This window comes from Hippopotamus amphibius, chromosome 9, assembly GCF_030028045.1.
Source record: "Hippopotamus amphibius kiboko isolate mHipAmp2 chromosome 9, mHipAmp2.hap2, whole genome shotgun sequence".
NCBI lineage: Eukaryota > Metazoa > Chordata > Mammalia > Artiodactyla > Hippopotamidae > Hippopotamus > Hippopotamus amphibius.
The window spans coordinates 40,636,204-40,648,721 of NC_080194.1; the positions used below are offsets into that span (position 1 = coordinate 40,636,204).

Consider the following 12,518-nt stretch of genomic DNA (forward strand, 5'->3'; position numbering starts at 1 on the left):
AGTGGAATGGAGATTTGACTAGGCAAAAAGAGAAGAACTCATCAAGTCAAACAGCTTCAGTTAGAATCACAGACAGTAAGGACTGAGATGGTAACCACAAGAGGGAGTGACTTAAATATTTTAACTCATGTTCACAGTCTGACATAGAAGCTGATGTCCCCACCCCCGTGAAGCAATTCTGTTACTGACCACCATGTGCTAAAATATCTAGGAGAATAAAAAAAAACTGCAATCAACACCTACACCTAATTGGAGAGTAATTCATCTAGAAACATCGAGGAGTTCGCTGACTTGCTCCTTCCTAAGGAAAAATCTGATACATCTATCTGAGCCATGACCAGAAATGAAACGTTAGCAGGCACAAACAAGACATAAGGGCTGTTCATAAACAAAGATATGAAGATGTGTATGTATCTTAATTACAATATTAAATTGTGATTCAGACAAAAGCCTCTTTGAGACTCAAGTTTTCTACTTGCATGTTGTGGGACAGAGTCAGAAAGATAGTCTTTAGGAACGAAATTTCTGACTGTCTGCATTCCTAGGCGTGTATGGTACTAAAAGGACCTGAGCTTGCAGCAGGTGATGGAGGGAGATATTACTTAGGCTCCCAAGGAATTTTATAAGGACCCACTATGGTAGACAGAATAATGGTCTCCAAAGATGTTCACCTCCTAATTCTTGAAACCTATGAATATATTTGCTTGCATGGCAAAATAAACTTTTAAGATGTCATTAAAGTTAAGAACATTAGATGGGGAGTTTATCCTGGATTACCCAATTAGGTCAAATCTAAGCATAGGAGCCCTTAAAAGTGAGGAAAATTTCCCAGCTGCAAAAAACCAGAGAGATAGCAGCATGAGAAAGACTCAACAGGACTTGTGAAGATGAAGGAGGGGGACCAGGAGCCAAGGAATGTAGGTAGCCTCTAGACCCTGGAAAAGGCAAGGAAGTAGAATTTTCCCTGCATTCCCAGAAAGGAATGCAGACTTGGTGATACCTTAATTTTAGCCCAGTGAGAGCCATGTTGTTCTTCTGACCTGCAGAACTATAATAAATACATGTGGAAAAAAAATTGTATATTAACACATATATGCGGAATCTAGAAAAATGGTACAGATCAACCAGTTTGCAAGGCAGAAAGAGAGACATAGATATAGAGAACAAACATATGGACACCAAGGGGGGAAAGCCAGGTGGGGTGGGGGTTGGGGTGGGATGAATTGTGAGATTGGGATTGTCATATATACATTACTAATAAGAAAAAAATATCAAATGAAAAAGAAAAATTTTTAAAAAACAGATAAATAAATAAATAAATAAATAAATACATGTATGTTGAGCCACTATATTTGTGGTAATTTGTTGTGGCAGGAGTGGAAAACTAATATCCAGAGGAGCCAGAAGAGAGTTGCTTTAACCCCTTTTCAGAAATATTCCAAGTCTTCTCATTCTCATTTACTTAGACCCTGTCCTTTTTCTTCACGGCAATTAGACTTCTTTGTTCTAAGGTGTACATGGAAAGGAATTCTGAGATCCATTTCTGTGTTATTCCTGAAAGAACAGAATGCCAAATAGAACTTGCAAAGAGTTTTACAGCTAAAAGCTGATTCAGTCAGATGAAATCCATCTCTGGAGAATCTCCCAAAAGACAGGTTCAAACATTGCTCAGATTGATGAAGTCATTGATCCTGGTGTTGAGAACTCAATTGGACTTATGTTCCCTGCTCTTGCACAGAGATCTCTCATTTTCTGCATTCCCCACTACTATGGGGCTATTCTAGTAAACTCCTCCTTGAGTTTCGAGCAACTCTATTTCCTACTGTAACTCTGAGTAAGGCCTAGATGGACTTATGAGCCATTCTAGACATTAGCGCCTAACACTCGCAGTGACCAAGATCAATATTCAAATCTTCGCACCGTACAATTAGAGCTCTTCTATTTCAATTACTTGTGCAGCTGAGATATCACTTTTTTTGGGCCAGTCTAGCCACAAATGGTAAGAGTTCAGGATGAAAAGAAAGAGCAGTGCTATAATGGCTCTTAACCTTGTTTGTATTATGGCCCTTATGAGAACCTCATAATTTCCCAAATAAAAATGTTCACATATACACACACATTATTGAACCCCATTTCAGGACCTAGGTTAAAGAAAATGGAACAGAAACCTGAGTCACAGAAAAAGGAAAGTCACTAGACAAAATCCAGGGATGAACACAAGGGGCAGAGAACTCTGGATGCTTGGGAATAAGTGCAGACAGGAAAGAGTTACTCCAAGTTTCTTAAGAGTCAATAGTTTAGTGCTGCACTGTTCAATCTGGTTGCCACTAGATGCACGTGCCTATTTATATTTATATTAATTAAACTGATTAAAACATCAGTACTTTAGTGGCACTAGCCATGTTTCAAGTGTTTAGTAGCTGCATGTGACTAGTGACTACTGTATTGGAAAGTGTGGATGTAGAACATTTCCATCATTGCAGAAAATTCTACTGAAATTTGAAAAATTGGTCATGCAGAATACAAATTTAGAGGATACCAACATTCTAGCTGACCTCTTGACAAATCTTAGCTCCAAGTTGATTTGAGTGTCTTTCGCTCATATACTGCATAATATCTGACTCTCTTTACCTATATCTTTCTGTCTTTGTCTCTTTTTTGGAAATCTGGGTAGGAAAATAGCATTGAAACTGAAGACACTGGAGAGATTGCTTAACAAACTCTGCTTTATTTCTCACCTTTTTAAAATGAAAATAATAGTAGATATCATGGGATAGTTAAGAGTATTCATTGGGGATATTGATACAGCATTTAGTTAAGCACCAGGCAAATAATTAACACTCAATAAAGTTTAGCTATAATCAATGATCATCTATTATCTATAAACTTTGTCATGTTTGGTTAACTAAAAATTCTCTCTCAAAATATCAGCAGGCCATGAAATGTATTTATATACTGATAAGTGTATCTACCTACTCAAATATTCCTTATATATTTTTATCAAATTGTATATTACCTAAATCTCCCTGTTCATCAGCCAATTTAGCCCAACACTAAGTATCAGTGGCTTGCAGGTGATGGTCGTTGCAGCACTCAAGATGGTGGGTTCTACTGATCGGTGCGCAGTGACTCTGCACTTAATCATGAATTGTACTGTAAAGGGTTTATTGGAAGCAGGTCCTAGATAAATCAGAGATGAAAGAATGATATGCTAGTAGGAGTCATGGGTACTCAAAAATCAGTAAGAGGAAGAGAAGAGTAAGGAACATTGATTATGAGAGACAAGGGACACAAAAGAAACACTATACTGACCATCTGAGAGGCTTCATCCCAAAGATTCACACAGCCCTTCCAGAATTCAAGATGAGGATGCAAATGAGGCTCTTAATTCCCTAAGATATACTGAATTCAGGAAAATTCTTTCGTTTAATTAATTTATTGATTAATGACTCTGTATTTGTTGAATGCCTGCTAAGTACTAGACAAGTCATGATAATCAGAGGATCAAAAGGAACAACTTTTAATGATTGAACTTGGTGTACCCCCCAAAAATAAAAAAATTTAAAAAAAAAGAATAATAACAAATACTTCCCAGAAATAAACCCACGCAAATATGGTCAGTTAATCTCAATAAAGGGGGCACAAATATACAATGGAGAAAAAAAAAAAAAAGGAACAACTTTTTTCCTTCCAAGACATTTAGCAAAGAAACCATGAAAAACAAGATCAGAAAGAGGCGTGGAACGTGTATCTGGGCTTGCATAAAGACATGCTTTACAGGGGGGTCAATACTTTCAACTTGTACACTCAGCTGAACTCAGGTTAATTCTGTCCCCATCAGTACTAGTGACAGGCAATGGAGAAGATCAAACCTAAACTTTCCTCACAGCAAAAGGACAGAAGCTTTGTGGCTTAAGATGAGTACATGGGGATGGAGGTGGAGGATGACAGAAGTACCATTCAATGCTCTTTTCCAGCCAGGCAGCCAGGCGGAAAGGTTATTCTCTGAAGGACTGGCCTGAGCAATCTATACTCTTAAGGTGTCTGTGCTGCAGGCTGAAGCAGAGTTCTGGCCCTTTGGATTTGTCCTCTGTAGGAACCACAGACTAGTCTCTCACTTGGAGACGGAATATATTTGCTACTTGCCTTGAGCTTGGACTTAGGAGGGAAGAGCAAAATTTTCAGGGCTCTTGCTTCTCTAATTAGCCTTTGGTAGAATAACACATCTACAGATAGAAGTGTTATTTCTATTTTAATGAAGAAAGAGAAGGAGGTGAACAATTGATTCTTGCTGAGACTTTGATGATTCTAGGCTCTTTATAGATACATAGAAATCACAAGCAATAGATTTAAATGATGTCATAGATAGACAATGGAAGGAATAATAGGCAGACATTTTAAATTTAGTCCTTTAATAACAAAAACATTTAAAACATTAAGTGTGTATTTATGTTCCAGGATTTGTTTTTAGCCATTTTCCATATGCTACCTCATTAAATGACCATGAAAATTTTATGAGAAAATTACTGCTTATTATTGCCTCTGTATGCTTGAGTAAAAAATAGGGTCAGATAAGTAATTAACTTGACCCAAATCCCAAAACTAAAAGTTAAACTGAAGTGCTCTGATCACTGTGCTTAAATAAGTTCTATTTGGTTCTAAAAAAGAGGATTCGCTTTTAACCACAAGGACAATTTTTGTCATCAGATTCAAATTCCAGAACAAACAGTAGACTGGCCTCAACAGACCTGACCTCCTTAACTCCTACCACTCAAGACTGACCTCTAAAGATTTTGCTAAAAACTGTCCATACTACAGTCCCCTCCATTCTGTGACAGCATCCTAGAAAAAGCACTGTCCAGGCCTCAGGTTGTTCTCCAACTCACCCAAAGCCCAGTCTAGGAGATGGGAGTTATTTCTGATGCTGACAACCACAGCGGTACAGCCAGCGATTAAACACCAATAGCATCTAGTCTAGAATCCCCTCTGGGGTGATTCTCTGAAGACAAGAGCATCAGTCTTTCTGGAGATGCCTCCAGGGCCAAAGACTATATAGACTCAGGCTTCTGGGCATATTGGATCTAGTTTTCTTTAACGCAAGCCTGTGATGGCAAACATCCAAATACAGAATCAATCTGAACCCTATATGGATGGTACTTCACCAGCTATATCAAAATACAAATATACTTTAGTGCCTAATGTTTACAATTCTGTCTAAAAAAAGAAAGAGAGGAGGGAGAAGGGGGGCAGTGAGAGAGAGAGAGAAAAGAAGGAAGGGAGGGAGGAAGGGAGGGAGGAAGGAAGGAAGGATGGATGGAAGGAAGAAAGGAAGAGAAAGAGAAAGAAAAAACAAAGAGAAAGAAAAAACAAAAAGAAAGAAAGAAAAACGAAAATGTGGAGCTCAGTCTTGTTTCCACATACTATCCTTTTTTTTTTTTTTTTTTGCTCTGCTTCACAGTAAAGCCTTTCAACACTATGGTCTGTGGTCCCTGTTCCTACTTACTTCCCATTTTCTCCTCAGTCGACTTCAATGAGAGTTCTTTCCAACTCCACTTCAACTATCTTTGTGGATGTCATCAATGGCCTGCTTATTGCTAAACATTCCTCATCTTACTCTCCTTTTCAGCAAAATTCAATACAGTGGCAGATTGCCCCGATGTTGAATTGCTTTCTTTTCTGGTTTGCTATTTTGTTCTCTCTCTCTCTCTCTCTGGTTTGTTTGTTTCTTTGTTTTTCTGTGACACCATGTTTTCCTCTGGCTTTAATGTCCACTCTTCAGTACACTTTGATGGCTTATCTTCTTCCTACATCAATAAATGTTAGTGTATCTCTTATTTGGTCTTTTGTGCTACACTTTAATCTAATCCCACTCTTCCACTGAGTGATATTATCAAGCCTCATTGCTTTAAGTACCATCTATATACACTGATTATTGAATTCTGCCTTGATCTCCAGATCAGCTTCCTACTTGATAATTCCACTTGGATATCAAATAGGAAACTCAAAATTAGCTTGATGAATACTGTAAACAACACTAAAACCTTTTCTTTTTTGCTGGTTAATTTCAATAAATCACAATAACCATACCATAATTTTGAAGAGGATGTCAAACTATTTACCAATGTGGTGGAACCATTTTATACTCACATCAACCAGTTCTCAAATCAATCTTTATTTTCACTTTCCAACAGAATCTTTGCGGTTTCCCCCACATGTTTACATAGTTTCTCCAAAAGCCAGGGAGGCACATAAAGCTTAGTTAACCCTATATGACTCTGATTGCCAGATTTCTCCTGTTAAATTTCTCATTGATGCCCTGCTTGCAAACTCAACTGCCAAAACTGGGTTTCTTTCCTACTGAAACAGAGCAGGATCTTATGGTCCTTGCCCCCCCATATCCTCAGCCTACCTTTTGTCGGTAGAAAAACTTTAGCCAAAGAATAAGTTTAATCAGAGAAGTGAAAAAATGCAGAAACAAAGGAAAACAGTCAAATGAGACCAAATAATAATAGTTTAGTCATTAAGCAAATTCAAGGATCTTCATTTTTTTTCAAGGTCTACAAATAATATTCTGAGGTCTATCCTTTGAGCTGTCTCATGGATAATGTAACCCCCACCAGGTGGAAGAAGTTAATTACATGATGATCAGACTGTAGCCATGATATAAGCTGCCACAGTTCCAAGAACTAGCCTCAAAGTAAAGAGAACAAATCGACCCTGGAACTAAAGACTAACTGTACTATCTTACCGGTAAGATAGTAGAAAGTAGGAGAAGAGACATAAAAACGATTATCTGAACGCTCTGAGGGAGTACATGAGGTCTTTGGTGATACATTTAAGGTAAGAGTACAGTACTCAACATGGTTGTATGATTTCCTCTGAGTGGATTGGGCTACATCAGTGCAGATGGAGAGGAGAGGGAACAGCTGGATTTAACCAGTAGATGTTTAATAATAGATAACCAGGAAATGTTGAATGAATAAGAAAAGTTATGACTTTCTCTAAGATCAAACAGCTGAAAAATTAGAACTGTGAATTCAAGCAAGGTGCATCTGATTTCACAGACTCTACTCTTTCTGCGGAATTTTGCCATTTTGGATCTGAAAAGGCATACACTTCATAAGGCTCCAGATTATAGGAAATTATGTTTGTTAGAAAAATCTGGGGGTCTTCCTGGGTGAGGTTATGGTAAAGGGGGCACCAGGTTCTGTAGATATGGATGAGGGAAGTCCTGATGTCTGCAGAGGAGCCCAAGTCATCTGTCACACACTCAGATCAAGCATTTTGTGTATGCCTATTTCTGTCTCTAACAGCACTTCAGAGAGATTGGGGAGCATTAAACATTCTCACAGATTAGAAACTCCTTGAGGGCAAAGATTTCATCTTTTAACTCCTTACACTTAATGGCAAGGGTTGCTTATAGCTTTTAAAAAACAAGAACTCATCTATAGAAGTATATATATACATACACACATACATACTTACATATATAGCTCACATATAGGATCATGTAAAACTATAAATATATGGAAAATCATAGATTTCTAGACATAATCACATATTCATATTAAAAAATATACAGAAATACTTATTATAAAACACTAATCCTTAACATTTATGATATAGGTGGTCTCCTGAAGATTGTAATACACATTTGGAAAGAAATGGGTTTAGAAATTAAAAATAAACTTCTGCCATACATTCTTCGTCATGCCTGAAAAAAAACATCATCATAAGAATTATTTCTATCTGGCTTTTGTTTTCTTCTGTTAAAATGTAAATATGCCTATGAAGGAAAAGAAATGGGAGAAAAGGGGACATGAAGAGGTGGTGGAAAGGGTCTGTGGACATTTTAAGGACTGACCACAAATGCACTGATGGAATAACAAGCTGTTTCTATAATTTTAAGAATTATCTCATTGATGAAAAAAATATGACAGAAAACTGCATTAAAACAAATGAAAAACCGATGCTTGAACTTGGTGTACCCCCCAAAAAAATAATAAATAATAATAAAAAAAACAAATGAAATTGTATTTGAGATATTGGAATAACAATGCAGGAAACCAAAGAAGTCCAACAAATTCAAAGAACTCTGCCCTCTTTGCTCCTAATGGAGAGGCCAAGCAGTTCTTCTCTCCATCCAAAACAACAGTAGACTTCAGCCCTGTTTCAAGGTAAATCACAACACTGTATTAGCGCTGAGACCGAAACTGGCTTTGGAGTCAGAAGATCTAGGGCAAAACTGGGCTAGAATCCTAGGACTTCTTTAGTGTTATGATATATATATATAACAATAATATATATAATATATATATATATTATAAAAAATGTGTGTGTGTGTGTTTGGGAGAAGAAGCAAATCCCTTCTCCTTCAGACTTGGCTGAAAGGACACAAATTAAATCAAAATGAAGGAAAATTTGAAATAAGTGTTGGCAGAAGAAAGGGCAATTTGACAGATGAAGGAGGGGTATGGAGTTCTAGGGAAATCATGATGGAATAGCCCAGGTGGCATTACATAACACGCCTCAAGGGATTTCTGCAGAGGAACTGTGAAATCATGTAGAATCGTGATGGCTAAGACACCACCAGAAGTTCAGGGAGGCGTCATAAGTGCTCTGTTTACTAGTCTCAGGAATGGAAAGAAGCCAAATTCATTCTGAACTGGAGCTCAGAGGTGGACACAGGTAATAAATTAATCTTAAATCTTTTCACGTGGCCTCCACATAGCACGCTGTGTAGGGTTATTTATGCACATCATTTCATTAAATCCTCATGGAAATTCTGGTGAGGAAAATGATAAGAGCAGATGAGAAGCGCCTAGACAGTATCATGAGGTTTCAGGAAGACCAAGAAAAGATGGGAAAAAAGTAAAATGTAGATGTTGTTATTAAGAGTAAAAGAAGATATACACTGTGGGGGAGGATCTGGTGTATAGAAAAAAATGAAACAAAGATTGGATGGAAGATTAAGCAAGCATTGAAATGGAAGCTGGAGAAAAGAAGGGACTGAAAACTCAGGGAGAATGGAAAAGCGTTGGCGAATAGAGACAGGAATGAGATGTTTAGAAAGGAGAAGACGGGGTAAAACGTATTTGAGCAAAGAAAAACAGAGTCAAAGGCCGTTAAAAGAAAGGGGAAAGTAAAATCAGCTATCTCCATAGAACAACAGTGCTTCAGCAGGCCCTGGGGACTTAGAGATTTTTAAAGTCTTTCCAAGAAAAACATCCAGTAGGGATGAGCCAACTGATTCTTCCCAAGTGAAAACCATCACTAATTGCTTGAGAAGAGGGATCAGCAGGACCAACCAGCTGAAGGGCTCTCACTCAACCTGTAAAGTATAAAAAAAAAAGTCCCTTCCTCAAAGTGCTCCAGAGGGTTAAAATGGGCAGCACAAAGTGCTTTGTTTAGATCTGAGCATTATAACTTACTTAGAGAGACGTCTGGATTCTGTTTGCAACACACAACACAACCTTCATAAGTGGATTACACAATCTTTCAGACTCCTCTGTGTCTAACAGATCGGAATCTGAAAAATAACTTCTTTGTAGTATTGCCTCCCAAACAACAAATTCTCATCTCACAGCAGAGAAATGGGAGGCAGAATGAGCCTGGAAGCCCACCTGGTATCGTACACCTGTTAACACCCCTACTCCCCATCCCCAGCCCTCCCAGAAACACTCTTGACATTTTTCTTCCTCCTTTCTTACAACCAGTACCTAGGTGATAACAAAGACACCATAATGCTTCTCAAAGACCCCTCATGTAAGCCTTGGTTTTCTGTGCCCTGTTAGAAAAAGAGATTGTTCTCTAGGATAATGATTTTCAACCCACATGTAGAAAATCAGGGACGAGTTTGAGGGTTTGTAAAATCTCTGGAAAGAAGAATGGTATTTAATCATCCATATTCATTTAGTCTTTATTTCATTTCTTCATTCAACACATACAGAAAAGCTAAATATACGCTCGGCATATGGTCTTTTAGGTGATAAACAGATAAAGATTCCTTTCCTTCAGGGAGTTTAATTCTAGTAGGAGAGACAGTAAACAAATACTTGTGCAACATTTAATTAATTGTACTTGCTTATAAGCAGACTATGAAAACTGCATACTGAGGAGTCAAACTATTATGGGCCTTTGGAAAAGGCTCACTTGGGAAGGATAGATAGGCTTTGATTAGGCAAAGAGGAACTTTATAGAAGGTAGAGGAAGGCGTAAAAAACAAGGAGGAACACATGTGGAAATCCCACATCAGGAAGTATCTCAGTGAGATCCAGGAACTCAAACTCTGCAAATTTGGCTCAACTGAAGAGACCAAAGGGGAGAGAAATGGTGTGAGTTGGTGCTGGAGCGGTAAATAGGGGCTGAATCTTGCTGTGCCTTGAAGGCCAAGATAAGGATTTAGGATTCTGTTCTAAGTATTCTAACATCTTATGGAAAGACCCGGATGAAATTTTTGGCCAACCGAGTACAATAGAAGCTCTTAAAGGAGCTTTTGCTTTTGATGTATAAACCATATTCCAAATTTTCAAAATTTATTCTGACTGAAGAATGAGGAATTATTGAAATGGGGCACTCGTGGATGGAGGACCGTTAGTTAGGGTGCCTGGAAGAAATGGACTATGCTATTTATTGACTACACAAAAGGAAGATGGTCACAATGGTTTCATATGTTTTGGAGACAAACTTGAAATTGGTTAAATGTTGGTTTAATGAAAGAAGAGGTTTCAAGAATGGCCTCAGGTTTCTGAGGTGTTAGAAGACTCTCAAAATAAAAACCCTGTGAATGGCTATTCTCATATCTTATGTGTGGTTGCTTCTGGGTCAATAACCTTTATTTTTTAATCCCTTGATACTTTAAAAAGAGGTTATGAAAAGTTATAAGTTGATAAAATTTGTGAAGATTAATTTAAAAAGTTTTACCCACTAATGTGTCTGTTTACAAATACAGGCATTATAAATACAGTGAAATAGAGTCCTAGACATGTGCAGGACTATATACACACATATATGTGTGTGTATGAGAATATATATATATATATATATATGTATACACACACACACACATACACACACACATATAAACATATACACACATACACATGGATTTCTGTGGATGTGGGTTTATGATGGCGATGAAATTGTGTGTAGGGGTGTGTGTGTAGTAATGGTATTGTGAGTTCTGTTGTTTGATGATTTAGCGAAATATTCTATGCTATTAAGGCCTTGGGTGTTGCTGCTTCTTTTCTGCTGAACTTTTGTGCTGTTAAAGGAGGAGATATCCAAATTTTCTACTGTCTAAACACTAGTTGTTTCATCTTATCTTCATTTTTCAGATGAACAAATTAAATTCAAGGGAAGGGAGGTCATCTCCTGTGATTTTCTAGGAAGCAAAAGACAAAGTGACACAAAAACCTCTCAGACACTGATTTAAACATAATTCTCCCCTCTGCTTTTCCACTTACATATTCATAAAGCCATTTACCTATCTTATACAAAAAAAAATTTCAATTTAGGAACTGAGAGCCAAGTGGGAGAGTCCAGCCTCACCCAATGGTGAGAACACCATGATAAACTCTAGTGCAGCACATCCCAACCATCACAGTTTCATTTTGACAGGTATCCCAGGGATGCCAGATAAAAACTCATGGATGGCCTTTCCCCTGGGATTTCTCTACACCCTAACTCTCCTGGGAAATGGTACCATCCTAGCTGTCATCAAGGTAGACCAGAGTCTCCACGAGCCTATGTACTACTTCCTCTCTATCTTGGCTCTGACTGATGTTAGCCTCTCCATGTCCACCCTGCCCTCCATGCTCAGCATCTTCTGGTTTAAAGCGCCTGAGATTCCCTTTGATGCATGCATCACACAGATGTTCTTCATCCATGGTTTTGGAGTGGTAGAATCAGGAGTATTAGTGTCCATGGCCTTTGACAGATTTGTGGCCGTCCGAGACCCACTGCGCTATGCTTCCATCCTCACCCATAGCATCATTGGCAAGATTGGAATAGCTGTCCTCACCCGAGCAGTCTGTGTGGTCTTCCCTGTGCCTTTCCTTATAAAGTGGCTACCCTTTTGCCGTTCCCATGTTTTGTCTCATTCATACTGTCTCCACCAAGACGCAATGCGGCTAGCCTGTGCCAGCACCCGCATCAACAGCCTCTACGGCCTCATTGTAGTCATCTTCACATTAGGGCTGGATGCCCTTGTCATTCTCTTTTCTTACATGCTCATCCTGAAGACGGTGACTGGCATCGCTTCCAGAGCTGAAAGGCTCAAAGCCCTCAACACCTGCCTTTCCCACGTCTGTGCTGTGCTCCTTTTCTATGTTCCTCTCATTGGCGTCACCATGATCCACAGATTTGGGAAGCATCTGTCACCGGTAGTGCACACACTCATGGCCAATATCTATCTGTTACTCCCCCCTGTACTAAACCCCGTTGTCTATAGTGTGAAGACCAAGCAGATACGGAGGAGGCTCATCCACGTATTCCAGAGGAGAAAGAACGGGGTCTAG

At 38.5% G+C, this 12,518-nt stretch overlaps 1 protein-coding gene across 1 annotated transcript; it reads left to right on the forward strand.

Annotated features, from left to right (window-relative positions):
- Nucleotides 1-11,567: 11,567 nt before the first annotated feature.
- LOC130829096 (olfactory receptor 51H1-like) lies at nt 11,568-12,518 on the forward strand. The gene has a single exon (XM_057695290.1). It carries the CDS (start codon nt 11,568-11,570, stop codon nt 12,516-12,518), a length of 951 nt encoding a protein of 316 aa, XP_057551273.1.